Below are 22,397 nucleotides of genomic sequence, written 5' to 3' on the forward strand. Positions count from 1 at the left end.
TTATGTCCGCCAGCTTTTGTTATATCACCACCACACGTGAGTGATTGAGATTTTGTATGTGGATGGGGTCGGGAACACTCAAGCTCTGCCTTGTGTTACCTTGCTAGTGGTCCTGTCTACATGGATCTTAAAGGGAGTGGGGGTCTCAGTTGAGTTGAGCTAATTTACTTTTTGGAGAGAGCTAGGGTGGAGAACTTGCTCTTGTAGTCAGTCAGGGCCACTGTTGAGATGTGTTTCAACTGAGTTCCAGAGCTGATGGGTGGTGGGTGTGGTTTTTTTTAAATTGTTTTGATCTTCATTTGTGAACAATTTAATGGAGTGGAAGCTGGGGAGAGTTAGGGCTTCAGATATGGTGAAGGAATGTACTTGCATCTGCACGTTAGTATTTCCCCACCTACATGGAGCACCAAGAAGAATGTAAAAGTTCACTCTTTGGATGCCTGGAAAGACTGTAATATTCAAAGTATATGACTTCAGTCAGAATTCATGATGGGGCTGCAAATAAATGTTCCATAAGAAACAGATCCAGTTATTTCCATGTCTTTATTTTTATTTGAGTTTTATCTGCAATCAGTACTCTACAATTGGAAGAATACACACCCAATACCTGAAGGATGGTTTTGTGGTTAAAGTTATTGCACTGAGATACAGGTTCTATTTCTGGCTTTTTAGCAGATTTCCTTTGATACCTTGGGCAAATCACTCAATCTCTCTGTGCCTCACTATGGAGATACTTCCCTACCTTGCAGGGATGTTGGAGGTGCTCCGATACTACTGTAGTAACCATAGAAAAGCCTATAAATAGACTCATGGACTTTAAGGCCAGAAGGAATCATCATGATCATCTAGTCTGACCTCCTGCACATTGCAGGTCACAGAACCTCACCAACTCACTCCTGTAACAGACCCTAACTTCTGGTTGAGTTACTGAAGTCTTCAAATCATGATTTAAAGAATTTGTGTTACAGAGAATCCAGCATTTACACTACAAATAAGTGATATACATTCTGAAGTCCCTTAAAGTGGTGCATGTATTTTCAGAGGGCGAATGCTTGACACTTCCTGAAAATAGGGTTCCTCTAAGGTGTCTCAGTTTGGACATCCAAATATAGAAGTATCCAAAATCACTAGTCACTGCTGAAAAATTCGACCTCTTTTACGTCGGATTCATTAGATCATCCACCAATCTCCCTACCACTGCAGCATTGTTTCCTGTGGTCATGGGTGGTGGGTGGAGCCCCCGTTTGGGGAGGCTAGTCCCGGCTCTGCCCCTTCCTCCCACTGACATCCATCCCATCCCCTCCCACGGCCGGAGGAGTGTGTAGTGCAAGAAATTACTATCTGTAGGAATTTGCTACATCGGATAGCAGTTTTTTAGAGTAGCAATTTTTTACAATCCCTTACATATGCATAACTGCTGCAGGTAGCAGATTCCTACAGATAGCAGTTTCTCACACTACAGGCATAATAAATCAAAAACTTTGCCACAAAACCCTGCAACCAGGGGTCCGCCGGCTGTGGCAGCGCCTATTATACCCACCGCCCATGCCTGTGGTCCAGGTCTTGAAGGTGCAAGCCTAAAGAGTGGCATGGTCAAGGTGCAAAGACAAAAATGGGGAGAGAGAGGTGCTTAGGAGAGGTATAAGCAATAGGAAGGAATTAGGAGGAAAATGAGTGGCATTGGGACATCTGAGACAAAACACTCAAGCTTTTTCCCCTGTTAGAAGCCAAAGTTGGAATGTGTTTTTGTTTTCTAACTCAGCTAAGCAGAAAGTTAAATAAGAAGCCAGCCTAATAGAGCACCTAGTTTCACATTGCAAAATACACTATTTTCAGAGAATTGAGTGCAACATGAACAGGACTCTGACAGTATAATAGATCTGACTTGAATAGAAAATAGGTTCACTTTGTACGTTAGTATGTGTTGCTTTTGGTGCGTAAGTAGGATTAAGTCATGTTTGAAGAATGAGGGTTTTCTTTTTACTCCTTTGTTTTATTTTGTTGTTTGTGCTTCATGTTGAGAGAAGGTAAAAGTTAGAGACAAATTTATACAATGCGTTCAACTAAAACCTTAGAGACCTTTGGGTTTATCAGTCTTTGTTGAAACTTCAAGGTTTCTGTAGTGCTCAGGCACTTTATGAGCACGCATGTGTCTGACGAAGTGGGTATTCACCCACGAAAGCTTATGCTCCAATACATCTGTTAGTCTTAAAGGTGCCACAGGACTCTCTGTTGCTTAAAATAGTAAATATTACTATTAATTTGAAATAGGACTTCATGATGTAATGTAGATCCATCCTGGAAAACAGTTGACTCGCCTCTTGCTTGCTGTGTGACTTTAGTCAAGTCATAAACCTTGGTGCCTCAGGACTGTGCTTCAGTTTATCCATCCGTGGAGTGAGAGTAATCTCTCTTTAGCTAAAATGGTAACCAGCTTTACATTTTAAGACCAGATTTTTTTACCCTTCCCCTAAATTGGCTAGACCCCAACAAATTGTCCTCATACCTTATGTGCACTTCTCTGCCCAAAGGGCTTTTTTTTTTTTTTTAATTTGGTGGTGACCAGACATAATCTTGAAATGAAAACAGTATGAGAAACCAGAAGGATTTCACTATTAGGACATACTTCAGACTACAATATTTTGTTAGCCATCAGACCATGCAGAGCAATTTTAGGGTATGCATGTTGACCTGAGGGAGCTGGCTAGGAAAGGGAGAGAGAATTAGCTTCCTTCCAGGGTTATGAGGTGTATTTAGTGTTTGCAAAGTGCATCCAGCAGGCTCGCCGACAGAAATTCCGGTCCACGGGGCCCCCCCAAAGTGCAGGGCCCTGCGGCCCGCCCAGGCAATTTAAAAGGGCCTGTGGCTCCCGGCAGCCACCACTACCATGGCAGCAGCAGCGGCTGGGGGCCACCGGGCACTTTTAAATTGCCTGGGCCCCTGGTAAATTGCCCCCTTTGCGTCCCCCCTCATCCTCCGGTCAGCGGGCCTGGCATCCAGATCCTTGGATGAAATCTCTGTAAGTGCAAAGTAATATGATGTTATCTAGGCTTAAGCTGATTATGTTGAAGAGGGAAAATATATGATTTTTGAAGCATCATTCTGAATATTCTCATAAAATATAATTGAGTTGAATTTGCTTGATATAGTACTTGTATAGGCCACATATTACAGCGCTTTTTGACTGGAACTATGATGTGAACCTTTTTATATATATTTTTTCTAAGTTGGATGCTTAGTTTCTTTCCTTTCAGAAGACAAGTGGAATTTTGAATTTATCTTGTCCCAGAGAATGCATGTTTTTCCAACTCCATGCAAAGGTGTTCACCCAGGATAGAGCTGTAGCTAGAAGCAAAATTCAGTCTGAAAATACATGTTGTCATTTTGAAGTTAATTGTTTAGGAACTCAATCTTGCAAGAAAAACCACTTTTAATGTTTACCTTCCACTGTCTGTAATGTTCACCTTTTTATGTTGGGGGAAAAAATTGAAATTATTAAGTAAGCAATTTAATATGAACAAGAAAAGAGAAATATAATACAGTAAATTAGAACTATTTTGTTTTAATAAACTACAAATATATCCAGAGTTTAAAAAAAAAAAAAATAGAAAATAACTTGAAACTAAGGCTGTCAAGTGATTAAAAAAATTAATCATGATTAATCGTAAAATTAATTGCACTTTTAAACAATAATAGAATACCATTTATTTAAATATTTTTGGATGTTTTCTACATTTTCAAATATATTCATTTCAATTACAACACAGAATACAAAGTGTACAGTGTTCACTTTATATTTATTTTTGATTACAAATATTTGCACTGTAAAAAAACAAAAGTAGTATTTTTCAATTCACCTAATACAGGTACTGTAGTGCAATCTCTTTATCATGAAAGTTGAACCTACAAATGTAGAATTATGTAGAGAAAATTACTGCAGTCTCTAAAGTTTTACATTGTTCTATTTTTGATTGCAAGTCCACTCAGTCCTACTTCTTGTTCAGCCAGTCGCTCAGACAAACAAGTCTTTGCAGGAGATAATGCTGCCCACTTCTTGTCACCTGAAAGTGAGAACAGGTGTTTGCATGGCACTGTTGTAGCCGGCATCGCAAGATATTTGCGTGCCAGATGCGGCAAAGATTCATATGTCCCTTCATGCTTCAACCACCATTCCAGGGGACACGTGCCCATGCTGATGATGGGTTCTGCTCGATAACAATCCAAAGCAGTGTGGACCAACGCATGTTCATTTTCATCATCTGAGTCAGATGCCACAGCAGAAGGTTGATTTTCTTTTTTGGTGGTTCGGATTCTGTATTTTCCTCGTCGGAGTGCTGCTCTTATAAGACTTCTGAAAGCATGCTCCACACCTCATCCTTTTCAGATTTTGGAAGGCACTTCAGATTCTTAAACCTTGGGTCGAGTGCTATACCTATCTTTAGAAATCTCATATTGGTACCTTCTTTGCGTTTTGTCAAATCTGCAGTGAAAGTGTTCTTAAAACAAACATGTGCCTGGTCATCATCTGAGACTGCTATAACATGAAATATATGGCAGAATGTGGGTAAAACAGAGCAGGGGACATACAAATCTCCCCCAAGATGTTCAGTCACAAATTTAATTAATGCTTTTTTTTTTTTTACGAGCGTCATCAGCATGGAAGCATCTCCTCTGGAATGGTGGCCAAAGCATGAAGGGGCATATGAATGTTTAGCATATCTGGCATGTAAATTCCTTGCAATGCCAGCTACAAAAGTGCCATGCAAATGCCTGTTCTCACTTTCTGGTGACATTGTAAATAAAAAGAGAGCAGCATTATTTCCTGTAAATGTAAACAAACTTGTTTGTCTTAGCGATTGGCTGAACAAGAAGTAGGACTGAGTGGACTTGTAGGCTCTGAAGTTTTACATTGTTTTTTGTTTTTGAGTGCAGTTATGTAACACAAAAAAATCTAAATTTGTAAATTGCACTTTCACGACAAAGAGATGGCACTAGGATACTTGCATGAGGTGATTCGTTTATAAGCCGACCCCCCCCAAGATGGATAAGTAAAAATGGAACATTTTTATGACCTGTTCATAAGCCGACCCTATAATTCAGGGGTCAGCAAACTTTGGCTCCTGGGCCATCAGGATAAGCCGCTGGCAGGCCAAGATGATTTGTTTACCTCGAGCATCTGCAGGCACGGAGGTAAACCTAAGTAAACAAAGTGTCCTGGCGCGCCAGCTGCTTACCCTGATGGGCCGGGACAGCAACTGGTGGGGAAATTTTTTTGGGGGGGAGAAGCTGGGAGTCAGGGGAGTAACCCCTGTGACCACCCCCCACATGACCCCACCCCTAGCCTGGGACCCCCACACTCTCCCCATCGCATCCCTTCCTACCTTATCTGGGGAGGGCCAGGGGAGGATGTCTCTGGCCTGGCTGGAGCTGCTCTGGCAGGCTGGGCAGTGCGGCTGCAGCCTGCTCCACGGGCCAGATCGGGCAGCGTGGCTGCAGCGCGTTCCAGCGAGCTGGGCCGGGCGGCACGGCCACAGCGTGCTCTGGGGGGTGGGGCCGGAGCTGCAGCTGCTTCGGAGGCTGGGGGGAGAGCAGCGTGGCCAGAAGCGGAGAGACTCTGGCCCCGCCTCTTCCCTTCTGGCTCTGCTGGCTGTGCTGCCTCTCCTTGCTCCCTCTGTTGGCGGGAGGGGCTGTGTCCCACCTCTCCCTCTCTATACCCGTTGATAAGCCGACCCCCTTCTCTGGCGCTTCCCTTTTTTACTAAAAAAAATTCAGCTTATGAACGCGTATATACGTATTTCTTTTGTTTATCATTTTTACAGTGCAAATATTTGTAATCAAAAATAATATACACTTTGATTTCAGTTACAACACAGAATACAATATATATGAAAATGTAGAAAAACATCCAAAATATTTAATAAATTTCAATTGGTATTCTATTGTTTAAAAGTGTGATTAAAACTGCAATTAATTGCGATTAATTTTTTTGAGTTAATCATGTGAGTTAACTACGATTAATCGACAGCCCTACTTGAAACCTTGAAGCGCCTGTCTACGCTACTATCTTATGTCGGTATAACCACGAGCAATGCAGCTATACAGACTGAACTCCTGGTGTAGATAGTGCTTCTCTATGAACATAGCTACCCCTCTCGGGGAGGTGGAGTACTTATTCCAGTGGGAGAAACTCTCCTGTCGTCATACATAGCACTACAGTGGTGCAGCTTGCACCACTGTAAGCGTAGACAAATTCTAACTCACAAGAGGTTAATACTGACTGTACTGTCCTATAGCATGTGAGCCTGTTCTTAGCAGTTGTAACTTGTCTTTGTACACATTGACTTGCTTCGGGACTATTTTACTAAGTTATTAGTTCATGTTCTTCGGGGGAGGGAAAATGCCCTAAAAAAAAAAAAAAGGGCACTTAAAACAGAAACTTGATTTTTAAATCATACCCAATAGTTCTTCCTAATTCAGTTTAAAACCAAACTTGCTGTATTTTGGATGGTAGATAAAGTTTCTTCCCTTAGAGGGAAGGAATTAAAAAGTTGCCAATAAAACTGCATAGGGGAATGGAGAGGGTGCTGAGCAGGTGAATTAAAGGAAAGAACCACCAGCATAAGCGGAAAGGAAGCATCTGAGCCTTGTGAGAGAAGCCAGAACATTTTATTTTACTTGTTTTGCTTTTTCTTTCTTTGGTTAGGTCTTATTACTGCTAAGAATTACTAACTATTTGGAGGCATCTAGACAATCAAAAAAGAGGGTGGTGCCAGTCCTAAGGACAATGGAAGGGCAGACAGACAAGTAGACAGAGATTAGGAGGAGTGGGGAAACATACATTTTACTTACACATGGCAATAAAGTTCACTGTAGACTGCATGACTGAAGTGGGTCTTAAAGGGGGATTTAATGTGGAGAGGATGAAGACCTTGCAAACGAGCACAGGAATGCCCCGCCTGTGCAAGAGGAAAACGCATGGCTGTGTCTGTGCAAAGCTGACAGACAGTGGAAATTAGGAAAGTTGGCAGAGTAGGGAGGGAGGAGACAATGCAAAATGAGACCTGCTCAGGTAGGTAGGTAGGGGCAGAGTTATGCAGAGCTTTGGAGATGGTGATGACAAACTTGAATTTGATGTAGTAGCAAGTGGCGAGCCAAGGAAGGGATTCAGAGAGGGGCGTGACATGATCAAAATCAGAAGCAAGGAAAATTTCCAGTGCAGTATTTTGTCTGGACTGAAAGAGTTGGTTTAGGGAAGCCAGAGAAGAGGCTGTTGCATTAGTTAAGACAAGATATAATGAGGGCCTGAACAAGAGATTTAGCTGTAGGGATAGAAATAAATGGAGAGATCTTAGAGATATTAAGGAGGAAGAAGTGATGAGACTTTTAGATATGAGCTGAATGTGTCAGGCAGGGGAGAGGAAGTCAAAAATAGCTTGTAAATTACATGTCTGTGTGATGGGGAGGATGATGGTGGTGTTGAAAGTGATAGAGAAGTGTGGAGCTCTAGAAAGTAGATTGGATGTGACTAATACAAAAAATTGTATAGGGACTTCTGTAAAGAGCTCTGCAATTATTTAAACTTCCCTCTGTATCTGCCAATTGAAGGGTTTTATTCATTTAAGCTTTTCTGAAATCTCTGTAGGCAGTAAATAAGCTGGGTGTGTGTACGACCTAAGAAAGTTCGGAAAGTATAGTAGGTGTTCATGGCAACATGTTTAATTGTTAAATTATGATCTAATTAAATATATGGATTAATGCTTGTGAAGAGCAGCATGCTTATTTGGCTAGAGCAGGGAGCTGGGGCTCCTGGCTGTTTGTAGCCCTGTCACTGACTTTTGAGACTGTGGGAATCTAGAGGAGAAGTTTAATGAGTGTTTACCTCACAGAGTTATGGAGGCTCCGTTAACATTTGTAACATGCTTTGATCTTTAAAACACAATATAGATATATTTAACCTTTTCTGTCTTTCTTTTTTCCTAGTTACGATTACCTCAACTGGAGAAAAAGGTAGGAAACATGTATTACTCATCCTCAATAAATAAATTGAAAGTTTTATAAATAGGAAAGTTGCCTACTTCTTGTCTCCTTAATATAAATGTACAGTGTGTTTCTGATGTATAATTTACACCTACTTACCAATGCAATTTTGTATGATTTTATGTAACTCTCTCTAGAGAGAGTGAGCAGATGGGTACATAGAGGGAAAACATAGGGAGGCTGGATCTATCAAGCTTTTAGTGCCACAAGCTTGGGATGATCATATTACCTGTGAGCCATGGAATCATGACTTAATTATGCAGATCTTTCAAAACAAGTGGTTGGGGGGGGGAGGGGAAATCAGACCCACATCACGTTTTCTGTATACCACTTAATGTGTGTTATGTGGGTCTCTTTTATCTCTCTGGTTTTCCCCCTTGTTTTTAAAGTGCATTAATTGTTGTGGTAACCATACTATTGATATCTGCTATGGCTATGTCCATTGCAGAATAAAATCAGTCATATGGTTATTGAAATTCTGGAGTTATCATAGTGATGGTTCTGACCACATTTGTTGTGTATATGTTTTGTATTACACTGAAATAACTAGAAAAAACTATGTTGAGAAAACATTATTAAGGTTGCAAAGTTAGGAGATGCCAGAATTAAACTTGCCCATGCAGCCTTAATTCAGCCCCCTTATGTGCATACATTACAATACAGTCTTTAGTTACATGATTACATGCTATTTTTTCTATGAGACCCCTGTCTCATTCACTTCACAGGATTGAGCTACTCTGGGGCTCAATCAGGGTTGGGTAGGGAAGCAGACTTGTTTGTAGGACTCCTGCCTCATTTGTTGCAGAAATTAAAAAGTGGGTAGTGAATGAGGTAGGGGAGTATGGTCTCATGGTTAAAGCAGCTGAATGCTGCCTTGGGTAATTAGATTTTATCCCTGCTTCTGCCACAGAGTTCCTATGAGATGTTGGACAAGACACTTCAACCAAACTTTTCACAGGTGGTCACTAATCGTGTGGTCCTCATTTTCTGGGAGCCTAACTTGAGACCCTGCAATCTGATATGCAGAGGAGCTGAGCGCACTCAGCTGCTACTAAGGTCAATAGGGGCTGTGCTTTGAACATATAAAATGCTGTATAATGCCAAGCACTGTAAAATATCAGGTTCTAGGCATTTCAATTGGACATACAAAATTAATGAATCCTTTTTACCTCTAGTCCTTCTGTGCCTTGGTTTACCATCTGTAAAATGGGGATAATAATACCTCCTCACCTCACAGGGCCATTGCGCAAATACCTTTGTGAAGCACTCTGATGCTGTAGTGATTAGCATAATAGAAAAGCCCAGGAGGAAACTAATAAGTCTGAAGAATGAAGAGCTGAATAGAATCTAGTGTAGTTTGTACCTATAGGCCCAGGAAATCTAGATATTTAAGACTTGATCCTCAGATCACTGAGCAGCCCCTCCTTTTCCTATAGTTCAACATATTTTTACAGGTTATACTCAAAAAAAAAGCACCAGTAGAGGAGAAACCTTACTTGTTTTTAATATTCCTACTCTTTTTTTGAAGAAATACAAAACGAGTCTGACTTGCAGGAAAACATTCACATTTAGGTGTTGATATGAAATAGGAAATCTCCTTTATTTGAATTTTATAGCTCTTGTAGTCAGGTGGTGGTGGTTGGTTGTTGCATCAGTAGAAAAATGAGCCCTCTAGCAGCCAAGGTGGCATCAATAGATTCCTGTGATTTTTAAACGAAGAGCCCATATCCTTGCAGTTTAATTTCTGCCTCACATTTCAAGTGTATTATGTTTAAATCCTATTACAGCAGTGCTTAATTATAATTTTCTATTTAATTTAACAATAGGTACATAGAACTATGTGACTGATCTATCTCTTGTTTGATATGTGTATTTTCTCCCCTAATTTGGCTTATTTTTAAACACGTGAATTGTTTTGAATCTGATATACAACCACATAAAAACCAGTAGACCCTAAGCCTATACACATGCAAGACTCTAATGATAACCACACGAGGAAATCTAGAGTGGTGTGGTGTCATGAGTGTCTCTGGGTGTGCATGTCTAATCCAGTTTCCCAAAGTTGCTTTCTCTATCTGAAGATTATCACAAGAGTTTAAGAAAATGTTTTTTATTAATCAGATACAAATTGGGCCTCTGTTCTCCCACATATTTTGATTCTATAAGCCAGGTTGTTAGAAAACATACTAAATGTAAGTGGTAAGTGCATTTTTGTTTTGTTTGGTGCAGTGGGAATTCTGTAGGGTTTTCTGTAGACTTCATTCTGTCAGTCTTGAACCTCTCATCAGTGTAACCCTTCCTTCAGCTGAAGAAGATTTCATATAGATCCCTCAAAAGCCCAGCACTACTGAGTGATGCAAGACCTTCTCTTCTTCTAAGCACTCAGCTACTCCCTGTGCAGTACTGCCAGCACATGTTTAATTAATGAACAAAGTCTGAGCAGGGGCCCTGAATACATTCCCCTTCCACTTGTCAGTTCAGTGTCACTAGACCACTTAGTCTGCCAACTTACATTTGTTCAGTGAAGACAGCAGAAGTAACTCTGCCAATCCCTTTAGTTGACTGCAGTTAAAATGCTGTTAAATTTACAGATTTTTCTTACACTTCAAACAAAGTTAGACTTTATGGTTATGATCTCTGATTATGTTAGAACTGTGAAATGACTTTACCTGCTAGTTGGTGCTGGGGTTATTTTATTTTTTTTGTTCTTTCCTTTCCTTCTTCTGGTTTGTACTTATAAGAAAATAAGCAGATCTTAATTGGAAACCAGCTAATGCATATTTATACTTGGAGCCAGCACAAGGATCTTCGAAGGGTTTCCCTCAAAGAGTCCTGCTGCTACTGCCTTTGCAGGTTGGGTGGAGTCTAGAAGGGAAGCTGCTGAATCTGGTGTCTTCCACCCCACCCCATCTTTACCCCAAGAGGCGCCTGCGTGCAGAATCCCTTTCCCAACAGCAGCAGTAACGACAGCACATGAGTGAGGCAGGATAGAGAGGCAGGGGCCTGTTCAGCATTGGGCCAACCTCCAAAGGACAGGACCCTGATCCCAGGGACTTCCTCCTGCATGGCGTACAGTAGCAGCTGGACCCGTCTGGGCAGGACACTCAAGACTCCTGTTCCCCTTGAAGAGTATAGCTGTAGAGGGCTGACCTTCAGCTTCCAGTGCTGTATGACATAGAAATCATAGACTTGTAGGGCTGGCAAGGACCTCAAGAGGTAATCTAGCTCAGCCCCCTGCACTGAGAAAGGATTAAGTAAACCTAGACCATCCTTGACAGCTGCTTGTCTAGCCTGTTCTTAAAAACCTCCCAGTGATGGGGATTCCACAACCTCCCTAGGTAACCTGTACCAGTGCTTACCTATCCTTATAGTTAAAACATTTTTCCTAATATCTAACCTAAATCTCCCTTGCTGCAGATTAAGGCCATTACTTCTTGTCATACCTTCAGTGGACATGGAAAACAATTGACCACCGTCCTCTTTATAACAGCCCTTAACATATTTGAAGACTCTTATCAGGTCCTGTTTCCTCTCCCCAAACCTCTCCCCCTCCTCCCTCCCCCCGTCTTCTTCTCTGGAATAAACTAGTCCAGTTCTTTCAACCTTTTCTCATAAATCAGGTTTTCTAAACCAATCATCATTTTTTGTTGCTCTCCTCTGGAGACTCTGCAATTTGTCTGTATCTTTCTTAAAGTGTGGTGCCAAAAACTGGACACACTACTCCAGCTGAGACCTCACCAGTGCCGAATAGAGTGGAACAGTTACCTCCCATGTCTTACCCAAGACACGCCTGTTAATACAGCCCAGAATGACGTTTGCCTTTTTATATAACAGCACTGCACTGATGACTCATATTCAGTTTGTGAGTCACTATACCCTCTCACTCCGATCCTTCGTTGCTGCCTAGCCAGTTATTCTCCATTTTGTATTTGTAAATTTGATTTTTTCCTTTTTAGGTGTACTACTTTGCACTTGTCTTTATTGAATTTCATCTTGTTGATTTTAGATGTTCTCTGATTTATAAAGACCGTTTTGAATTCTAATCCTGTCCTCCAAAATGCTTATAACCCCTCCCAGCTTGGTGTCGTCTGCAGAGGTCTCTGTCTTCCTGATTTCATCACTTTTGCAAGAAGTCTAGACCGCTTTCTCTTTCTGCTAAGTATTGCTAGCACGGCCACAAATTTATGCCCTTATTGCCACTAACTACTGTCTGTACTACCATCTGTGGTTGCTTATTTGCATTGCAGTAGCACCTAGCCCCCGTAAGGGCTTAGGGCCTGTGTGTGTGCGTGCTAGAGAGGCCTCCGACCCTCAAAGAATTTGCATTTTAAGTGTAATCTTCTATGTTTTACAAAAACAACAAGGAGTCTGGTGGCACCTTAAAGACTAACAGATTTATTTGGGCATCAGCTTTCGTGGGTAAAAACCTCACTTCTTCTATGTTTTAGTTAACTCCGTACTGCTAAGACAGTTTAGTTGTGCCTGCCCTCGTGCATCCATCACTTCCTCTTTCTGGTTCTAACTATTCCACTCTTCTCACCCCGTTGCACTGATTTACCCAGCCACCTCCATTGTAATCTTAAATTTACTTTTGTCCTCCTTCCCCAACCCACCTTACTGTTTTTATCATGCCTCCTATTATGTCTAAACTTAAACATGAAGCTTTTTAGAGAAGACCCCACCTTATTTGTTCTGTATAGTGCTAGTACCCTGGGACATTTCATAAAGAAATAAGCATTCATGTCACATGGTGGCAGTTTTTAGGACTCTGCATACGAATATAAAGTTATTTTTGCTGACTGCTATGTCACTTGAGTTCCGCTAGCTCTAGTCCAGGAGTGTTAAAACCATTCTAATCTCTCTCTAAAGCTACGTCTACACTACACAGCTTTTAGTGACACGGCTGTGCCGCTACAGCTGTGCCATTAAAAGGCGCTTAGTGTAGCTGCTGTTTGTTGGCAGGAGAGAGCTCTCTTGCTGACAAAAAACTTCCACCCCCAACGATCAGCAGTAGCTTTGTCAGCAGGAGTGGCACTGTTCACACCGGCGCTTTTCCTCGACAAAACTTTTGTCTTTCGGGGTGTGTGGTTTTTTTAAACACCTCTGAACGACAAAAGTTTTGTCGTTCATTTGCCAGTGTAGACAAAGCCTAAGGCAAGGGAGATAGGGGCAGGGGCAGAAGTGCCCTATTAGGAAAGACCCGAGGAACAGCCAAGTGCATGAGGAAGCTTAGGTTAAGGTTCATGTTGTGCACAACAACATACCCTCTCTCCCCCTTTGGGAGTTAAGTGTGGCCCTATCCAAAGTGTGTGTGTGTGTGTGTGTGTGTGTGTGTGTGCATTGTTTGGAGCAGGTGGAAGTGCCGCAAGCTTACTGTCTACTTCATGCCATCCTTGAAACATTAAATATAGCTTCTTTAAATGTTTATTTCTATATCAGCATAGCAAAGTAGGTCAAGCTTCCCCCTTCTTGGAAGGGAAGATGACATAAATGTTTGATGTTACTTCCTCATTTTAAGAAGTTTGCTGCCTGACGCCACACAGCTGTTTAATCTCAAAAGTAGGTGGGAGCAGCTGTTCATAGTGGCTAGTTTTAAGAATCTTGCATAGTAAGGTATGAATATAGTAAATGGAATGCCTGTGGGGGGTGACAATTTCAGGATTTAGGTGGCATTGACACGCCTGCTAATTAGTGTTCCAGTATCTTCCAACGCTGTTTAGATTGGAAATGTGCCTCTTGGGAAATGGAATAGGATTTAGGCTGGTGAAGAGCAATGAAGTCAAATAACTGTCTCCTTCCTCATGGCTGCAGTTTTGCTGCTGTTAACATTACTTCAGCCTAATTTCATCTGATGCGGAAGGGAATTCAATGGGAGACTGACAAGCTGGACCACTCCTTGGTTTCTCTGTCTCTTAGCTTAATTTGGGTTAAAGTAGTTCGTGTATCTTCTTAGAAAGGAGTGTACTTGGTGCTCAAAGTCAGTTAGAGGATATCTTGCCTTGATGCTGCTTGAGTCACAGCAGCTTGATGATTCAGTACTTTGATTTCTTTGACTAGCTAGATATGCTGGAACAACTTAGGCTACAGTCTTGAGTTAGCTTAGTTGCTTTGCTCATATAGGTCCTTAAGGTTGGTCTTTCTCCCTGTTTGTAAAAGCCTTTTGGAGTCTTTCTGCATCATACCAACAGTCAGTGGTTCCTGTTTACTTCTGGTATGAGGCGTAGGTCATGTGCTGCACTGGAGCATTGCTAACTGTCCCCAGGTCCACACGTCAAGTATGTTGCTCGCCTGATTTCTAATGGCTTCTTCAATTCCTAGGGACAGTTTTTGTCAGGAAGGAAGGTCCAGTCATTTTTCTTCCATTATCCAGTAAGGGTGTCTGACTGATCAGTTTGCATTGTATAAGCTCTACATTCATCTTCAGGTATTCTTACATCCTCAGTGACGTTGCCTGTGTAGATCTCCATTCTTAAAACATATGACATGCAGACCTAAGAACTGTTAAAGTTAGCCTAGCAAGAAGCTGAATGTATCAGTGCATTCTCCTTATGGTATAAACATGTCAGCAGTTTAAAGGGAGACCTCTCTTTTCCTGTTTCCTTGTATTCTCAGCTCCCACCTCGGGTCAGATCCTGGAATCGCCTTACTCTGATCAAGTGGTCTCCAAAGTTTTTATGTCATGCCCCCCCCCTTACCCATAATGGACTCTGTCTATGCCCCACTGGGGGCTGGGGCCAGAGCTGGGGGCAGAGTGGGGCTGGGTGGTGCTTCGTCCCTGCCCCCCATGGGGGCTGGCTATGCTGCGCACTCCTCCCGAATATTCCTCCGCCCCACAGTTTTGGGACCACTGCTCTAATCAAATGCTCTTATCTTACTGCTGTTAGTTGTGTTAATTTAGTGTTATTCATTGGTATCGCATTTAAAATAGCACAGTACTAAATTTTGACATCTAATCAGTGGCCAATTATTTTCAACTTCCACAAGATGCCACACATCAGCATACAATGAGTTCTGCCTTCATCTATCTAGAGCAGTGATCGCCAACCTTTTTATGCCCAAGATCACTTTGAATTTAAGGGCAACCCAGGCTCTGCCCCGCCCCGTCCGCAAAGCCCCGCCCCGCTCACTCCATTTCCCCCCTCTCTCCGTCACTCACTCTCCCTGACCCTCACTCACTTTCACTGGGCTGGGGATGAGGAGTTCGTTGTGTGGGAGGGGGCTCTGGGCTGAGTCTAGGGAAGGAGGTTGGGGTGCAGGAGGGGTGAGGGGTGCAAGCCCTGGGAGGGAATTTGGTGCAGGAGGGGGCTCTGGGCTGGGGCAGAGTGTTGGGGTATAGGGTGCTGGCTCTGGGAGGGGGATCAGGGCTGGGCCAGGGGGTTGGGGTGTAGGAGGGGATTCAGGGTGCTGGCTCAGGGCTAGGGGTTGGGGTGCGGCCTCCCGCCGAGCAGCACTTAACCTCCAGCAGCTCCCAGTCGGTGGTGTAGCGTGGCTGCTGCTGAGGCAGGCTCCCTGCCTACCCTGGCCCCATGCTGCTCCCGGAAGGGGCCAACGTGCCCCTGGGGGCGGGGAGCAGCACGTGGTTCTGGACGCCGCCCCTCTCTGCAAGCACCGCCCCTGCAGCTCCCATTGGCCATAGCTCCCCGTTCCTGGCCAATGGGAGCTGCGGGGGTGGTGCTTGCAGGCAGGAGCAGCGTACAGAGGGAGACCCCTGGCCGTGGGGCATGCTGGCCGCTTCCAGGAGCAGCGTGGGGCTGGGGTAGGCAGGGTGCCTATCTTAGCGGCAGCCCCGCTGCACCGCCGGAGATTGCGATCAACTGAGAGATCCTCTAGGATCGACCAGTCGATCGCAGTCGACCGGTTGATGACCACTGATCTAGATAAATGTTCTTCACAAGATGTTACAGAGAAGTAGAAACTGGTCAAACTAGTCTTGGATATCATGACGTTGTTCAGCCCTGGCCACCAGCATTAACCCAAGCACCATAAACTGTGGTGCTATATTCATCATGCCATTTTAAGCACTTGCTCAATCTCCTGTGATGGCTTCAAATCACCCAATGGATTCTCTTTTTCCAGTACCACGAATCCATTTATAAATCTCTGAATTAATTCCTACCAAGAATGGCTGTGATCTATATGTGTGTCTGCTTCATGCTACAGATCAGTGGCCAACTGCTTCTTGGTTTCCTTCCCCTCCTCCCAAAATGCTAGAGATGATAGCTCCCATTAAATGATTTTGATATTGCCCTGTGGTATATTAACACCAGAGAACAAATCTCTCATCTTCTGACACAAGGGTCCTGCTTCTGCTTTTGCACATGAAATTATATCCAATTCTTTCAGGAATCTGACCACGAGTTGTCTGCAGTGCTGATGCTTCCCTTTAATCCAGAAGAGAGCCTAGAAATACTTTATTTTGCAACCCTAAGGAGAAGTTGGGTCATCCAGTTCTCATGAGTCTCCCAGACACTGTTAACTAATCATAAACATATCATAACATATCTTGAAATTAGCTACACCTTTTCCTTATATCAGCACCATTAAAAGAAATGGAGTCCATTTTGTGTTAAAGGCCAGTAGTTCCTACTTTCCACTATGGCTGTGACAGTGCTGAGTCTACAGTTTAGTTACAAATATTCCTTTTTATTTGGCAGGTGGAGGCAGAGAAGGCACCAAGAGTTATACAGACAAAAAATAATCAGAAAGGCAGAAGTTCTCACTATCACAAATGTTCATACAAAAATAAGATGTTACATCAAGAATTCCCATTATCTAGTCCCCAACCCTTTATTATAAGTATAAAGAATAGCTTTTCCAAGATGGAATCAGAGTGGGAGCCTAGTATATTAAATACTACAGCAAAATCCAAATGTGATTAATGTTTACCTTGTTTGAATTACAGTACAGGTACATTTACATTTTAATATTATTTACAACCCCTTTCCAACACCTAGTAGTAATAAAATATAGTTATAATACTGGCATGTAAAAAATTTTTAGTGCAATGCTTAAACTTTATAAGATATACCTCTACCTCGATATAACGCGTCCCGATATAACACAAATTCGGATATAATGCGGTAAAGCAGTGCTCCGGGGGGGCGGGACTGCGCACTCCGGTGGATCAAAGCAAGTTCGATATAACACGGTTTCACCTATAACGCGGTAAGATTTTTTTGGCTCCCGAGGACACCGTTATATCGAGGTAGAGGTGTATATCTATTGCATAACCCAAATTTTACATTAACATGAGTGTTTTCACTGTTCTGGTATCATTTACTTCATTTGCTGACAATATATTATACTGTACATGGACTGAATTTAGTAATCGAACCAACTGAAATATATGTGGCCTGTCAAGATAATTTAAATGTATACTTCCAGCTTTTTTATTTTGCTATTCCAGACATCAGACACTTTATTTTAATTTTCCTGAGGGTGGGTACGTGGGAATGAAGGTATGTTTCTAAAGTTGTGGGTTGCTGCTGTCATGATGAGGCTCATTCAGTTGTAAAAAAGTGGGAGTATAAGTGGGGAAATTGCTTCATGACCAAGATTTTGATCATCATTATTTTAGTAGCCTATTAAATGATTCATTCTGAGGATGAAGTAGTACTCATCATATCTGGTGGGCTATCAAGTGGATTTAGACAACTTCTTTATAGGGCTAAGCCCACTCAGATGTGCTAGTATTCCTAATTATCCAGTGGGTTTCAGTGCAATTTATCTTACTGGCTTGCAGAAGAGAAATAACTTATCTACACCCAAAACCATTGCATTTTTATGTTCTAGTTCTAGGTCTTTTCAGCTATACTCACTGAAATCTTATTGTATTTATTTTTATTGCAGTTGTCTACCTTGTGGTTTTTCATCTGTCATTTGTCATGTTTGTATGGTCCTATTGGAAGACGATTTTTACAACTCCTGCTTCCCCCTCCGATGAGGTAAATTTAATGATGGAAAAATGCCAACACTTATTATACCATTGAACTGTTTTCAGCAGTGATACTTATTTAAAGTACAATGTAATTCATCTTCTCTGTTCCCATTAACTGAAATAAATAGCATGCTGCCATATCATGAATGTAAATAATTAAATTACTTTGAAAATCATCGTAACCTAATGAATTTTTTTCAGATTGAATGCTTGTTTCTAAGTGGTCACAAGTTTGACATTCAGGTGTATATGTTCAAGTAATAAGGTATGCGAGTATATATGACACTACAATGTTTTGCTAAGCAATAACTTCAGTTTGGTGTTTAGAATAAATAAAATATAAGTAGGCTTGGAAGGATTCGTTTTTATGGGTAAATGTTGGTAAACGTTGATTTCACCATACACACACAATCTGACTAAAAATATTTCCATCAATTAATCAAAATGTACAGATAGGAAAAGGAAGAAAAATGCTACTTGAGAACGTGAGGTTGATTGAATGATATTTACTTTGTGTATTTTGACACGTGACATTGACAATTTGTTTATAAAGCTTTAACTTTTTGAATCCCAATGCCTGTACAATGCGGTATACCCGGGGTCGGCAACCTTTCAGAAACGGTGTGCCGAGTCTTCTTAAATTAGAGTGAATAAATGGTTTCATGTGCCAGTAATACATTTTAATGTTTTTAGAAGGTCTCTTTCTATAAGTCTATAATATATAACTAAACTATTGTTGTATGTAAAGTAAATAAGGTTTTTAAAATGTTTAAGAAGCTTCATTTAAAATTAAATTAAAATGCAGAGCCCTCTGGACTGGTGGCCAGGACCCGGGCAGTCTGAGTGCCACTGAAAATCAGCTCACGTGCCACCTTTGGCACGCGTGCCATAGGTTGCCTACCCCTGGGGTATACAAACCCCACACTGGGCCTGAAGGGGTTAAAAGGCTATACTAGGCCCAGGCAACCCCGTCCCTATAGGCCTGTTGAGCATGTGCAATGGGAGGAGTGGGTTAAAAGGAGCTCAGAAGCCCAGGCAAAGGGTGGATGGGTTGCAGGAGAGAAGAATCCTTCTCCGGAAAGCCAGACAGAAGGTGGAGCCTTCAGAGGGGACCACAAAGCGGGTTAGGCCCCAGGCAGTGCCTTCTCCAACCACCACCCACTTGGAGAACAAGCAGGTTTTGCAAGGCCCAGCTCATTTGGACTTTGTGAAGCTATTGACTGTTTGGACTAGCGGGGTCATGCCCCAAAGTGAAGGAGCACTAGCCCAGGGCAGCAGACTTGGGCTCTGTACAGGGAAGAACCTGCCGATGTTACTTCCCAAAGGGCTCTGGGCTGGGACCCGGTGGAGAGGAAGGGGCCAGGTCCCCGTACTATGGCCAACTTAAAAGAAAAGCCCCAGACAGAGGGGGAAGGCCCCAACACTCTTGACCTGGGGTCAGGAACCAGGCATCCACTCCCCCAACAAAGAGACAAGGGATTGTATGTCAGATGCACTAACCAGTAGGCCACCCACCAAGCTCCCAACCTCTCTATCAGTGTATCATTAATTACTGTCTGACGCCGCCCCTAGTTTCCCACAACTGTGAAAATGTAAATTGATTTTTAAAAAATGCTTAAAACCAATAATTTTGTGCAACTGTGAAAATTTACATCAATAAAAATTGAAAAATGCTTAAAAATAAACATCAATATTATCTGTCAAAATTATAAAAAAATTAAAATTAATTCTGCCAAAACTAAATATAAGTTAAGACATAAGCTCAGTGACTCAATCTATATGTATTTTCATTATACACCCTTATTTGAACTCTCTCAGTGACGTTTCTTTGGATAAGGATAGGTTACAATAAATATTCGTAACATTAAGAGGATTGTAATGCTCAGTGATAAGTCTGTTTAGAAGCTCAAGGCGTGGCGAGCACTGTTAAATCAATATAGAAAGAAATCTCTAAACACTGACATAAAAAGTGCTAGCTTTATTGACAGAGGTAATTGTAATATAATCATCTCTCCAAGGAATCTATTAGGTGAATTAACCTATAACCTGATGGCTTTTATTTTTTTCCTGTAAGTCAATTGATCTATAGGCTTAATATCAAAACTACAATTGAAATTGTCCCTCTATTTCCTGTAATTTTAAAGCTGGCTAAACACAAATTTTTTTATTCTATTTTTGGCAGGGATGACTCTCAATGCCAGCATTTAGCCCGAAGCAAATTTGTACAGGTGAAAACATACGTGCAATGGAAAATCAGACACTGTAGTTCTATAATATGTATCTATAAAATGTCACAGAAATCTACAGTAGAGTCGGAGAGGAAGCTGAAGAGAGAGCTCTGCTGGTTAGCTGAGCAAAGGAAGTAGTACTGAATATTTTTAAGTTGTAAATTCACTGCGGAGGCTGGCCTTCAAATCATATGACTGGTTTAATTGGTGCCTGTTCTGTATAATAATGACAAAACATTTGGCAGATCCAACAGTTATCTCAACCGGTCACCTGCTCCAAGATTTGTAGAGCCACATGAACTTAGCTTAAGCATCAGTGTATTTTATAATTATTTTGGTACTTGCTTGGATACTTCTGTCTGCCAACATCTATTTATAACTAACTAATAAAAGCTGCAGCAAGGCTTCAACTTTCAGTGAGTAGCAGAGAGTTAAAAAGAGTGCGGCCATTTTAAGTGTTGATAAAATCAGGTCTGAATAGGAAAATTTCTACATATGAGCTTATCCAAAAGCCATGTTCCTCCTTTGAGCACTCTTCTCCCACAGTCTCTGTCTATCATCTCCGTTCAGGCACCAGGGAAGAATATAGTATTGTCTCTAAACTGTTCCCACTTAATTTTTTCCAATTGTTTTAAAACATAAATGTATACATTTTCACGTAATCTTATTATTTTAAGTACCCATTCTTGTAAAATGAGTGGCATCCTGTGATTTTACTAATATACTAAAAAAAGATTTCACACCTGTTATTGTGCAAGTGTAATCCCTGCACATTTTATAGTAAGGAAGAACAATCAACATTATGTGAGATCCCAGAAAGAGAGGAAGGAAACAAAGGGGCTCTTTGTTACTGTTTATATTAAGAGCTGCTAAAATTTTGTCACAATTGTTTTGTTGATCGGTAACTTTCATCCCTTTGAACATTTGCATCTGTTGCCCAAAGAGAGGGTAGACTTGTGACCCCATTAATATTCAGTAGACATAATAATGTAAGCATAACTTTTTTGGGAAATTGAACATTTGTTAGCCAATTTGTTATGGTTACAGGACAACTTTAAAAAAAATTAAAACCACCCGATTTTAGAGGTTTAGGGTTTTTTCTGTGCATTAGAATTTCCCACTTCTCTGGCCTGGGGTTGAAGACACCAAGCAGACTTCTCCTAGCTTGACAAGGCCTCCTGAGAGGCAGCAGCAAAAGTGTACTACGGCACTCCTCGTACTTATACAGTGTTGCCAACTCTCACAATATTTGATATTTTACTTAAAGCCCTGTCTCCTGTAGGCAAATAATTATGTGAGAATCTGCCTTTATTTTTTAAAAAGTAAGTTTCTAGCCCTTGTGGTTGTGGAGAAAAGCTTTAAAACATGACCCAAGTGCACCCTGATACCCCCAAAGGCAAATAAAAAGAATACAAGATATATTTATTCTTTTTTAAATTCATGATTTGAAGCCAATTTCATAATTTTTGGAAACTGACATTTTATGACTTTTTTAAAAAATTGGAGCTGGCAATCCTGCATACAGCAGTGGAATCTTGCCTGACTACTGCGGGATGTGGGTTGAATCTTCAGCCTTCTGGATTTAAGAAGTAACATGGGGAGGCAACAGCAATCTCTCCTACTCTTCCTGTAGTAGAAGTGAAGTGTAGTAGAAGCCCAAGAAAAACCCACATGAACTAATCAAGAAGTACAACATGGTTCGTTACAGGGCCCAAGAAAAACCCACATGAACTAATCAAGAAGTACAACATGGTTAAAATGATAAACCCTTAATCCGGTTTGCATCTTTTCCTCACTGGAGTGGGTGTGGAGACACTGAGTAGTGCATATAGAAAGAAAAGGGGACCTTTAGGGATTCCTGCTGGGAGCTCAGACAGATTTTTGCCCCAGATCCCTAAATCCTCAAGGATTGAACTCACAACCCTGGGTTTAGCAGGCCAATGCTCAAACCACTGAGCTATTCCTCCCCCCTCTGTTATTACAGAGCCCTCTGAACTCCTGGGATCCCCAAGCACCTCTGGGACAGGGTTTAGACCCATGGTTTCAAGGGAAGTTTGCACCTTCATAAAACGCCACTGAGTACAAGTCTTCATCTTGTAATCTTGTATCGCAAAGGGAAATCGAGTGGTGGGAACTAGGACAAAGACAGTTCCTTTAAATTTAGCATTTTAAAGTTTTGTTACAAAGGATCAATC

The 22,397-nt window shown here is 41.7% G+C and overlaps 1 protein-coding gene across 1 annotated transcript in view; it reads left to right on the top strand.

Annotated features, from left to right (window-relative positions):
• Positions 1–22,397, top strand: part of ZDHHC20 (zinc finger DHHC-type palmitoyltransferase 20) — a 74,380-nt gene that overhangs the window by 30,144 nt on the left and 21,839 nt on the right. Inside the window, exons 2-3 of the mRNA XM_065397603.1 lie at positions 7,981–8,007; positions 17,887–17,981. Of these exons, the coding sequence (XP_065253675.1) occupies positions 7,981–8,007; positions 17,887–17,981 (122 nt within the window). The remainder of the gene's footprint in view (positions 1–7,980; positions 8,008–17,886; positions 17,982–22,397) is intronic.

This window comes from Emys orbicularis, chromosome 1 (genome assembly GCF_028017835.1).
Source record: "Emys orbicularis isolate rEmyOrb1 chromosome 1, rEmyOrb1.hap1, whole genome shotgun sequence".
Taxonomy (NCBI): Eukaryota; Metazoa; Chordata; order Testudines; family Emydidae; genus Emys; species Emys orbicularis.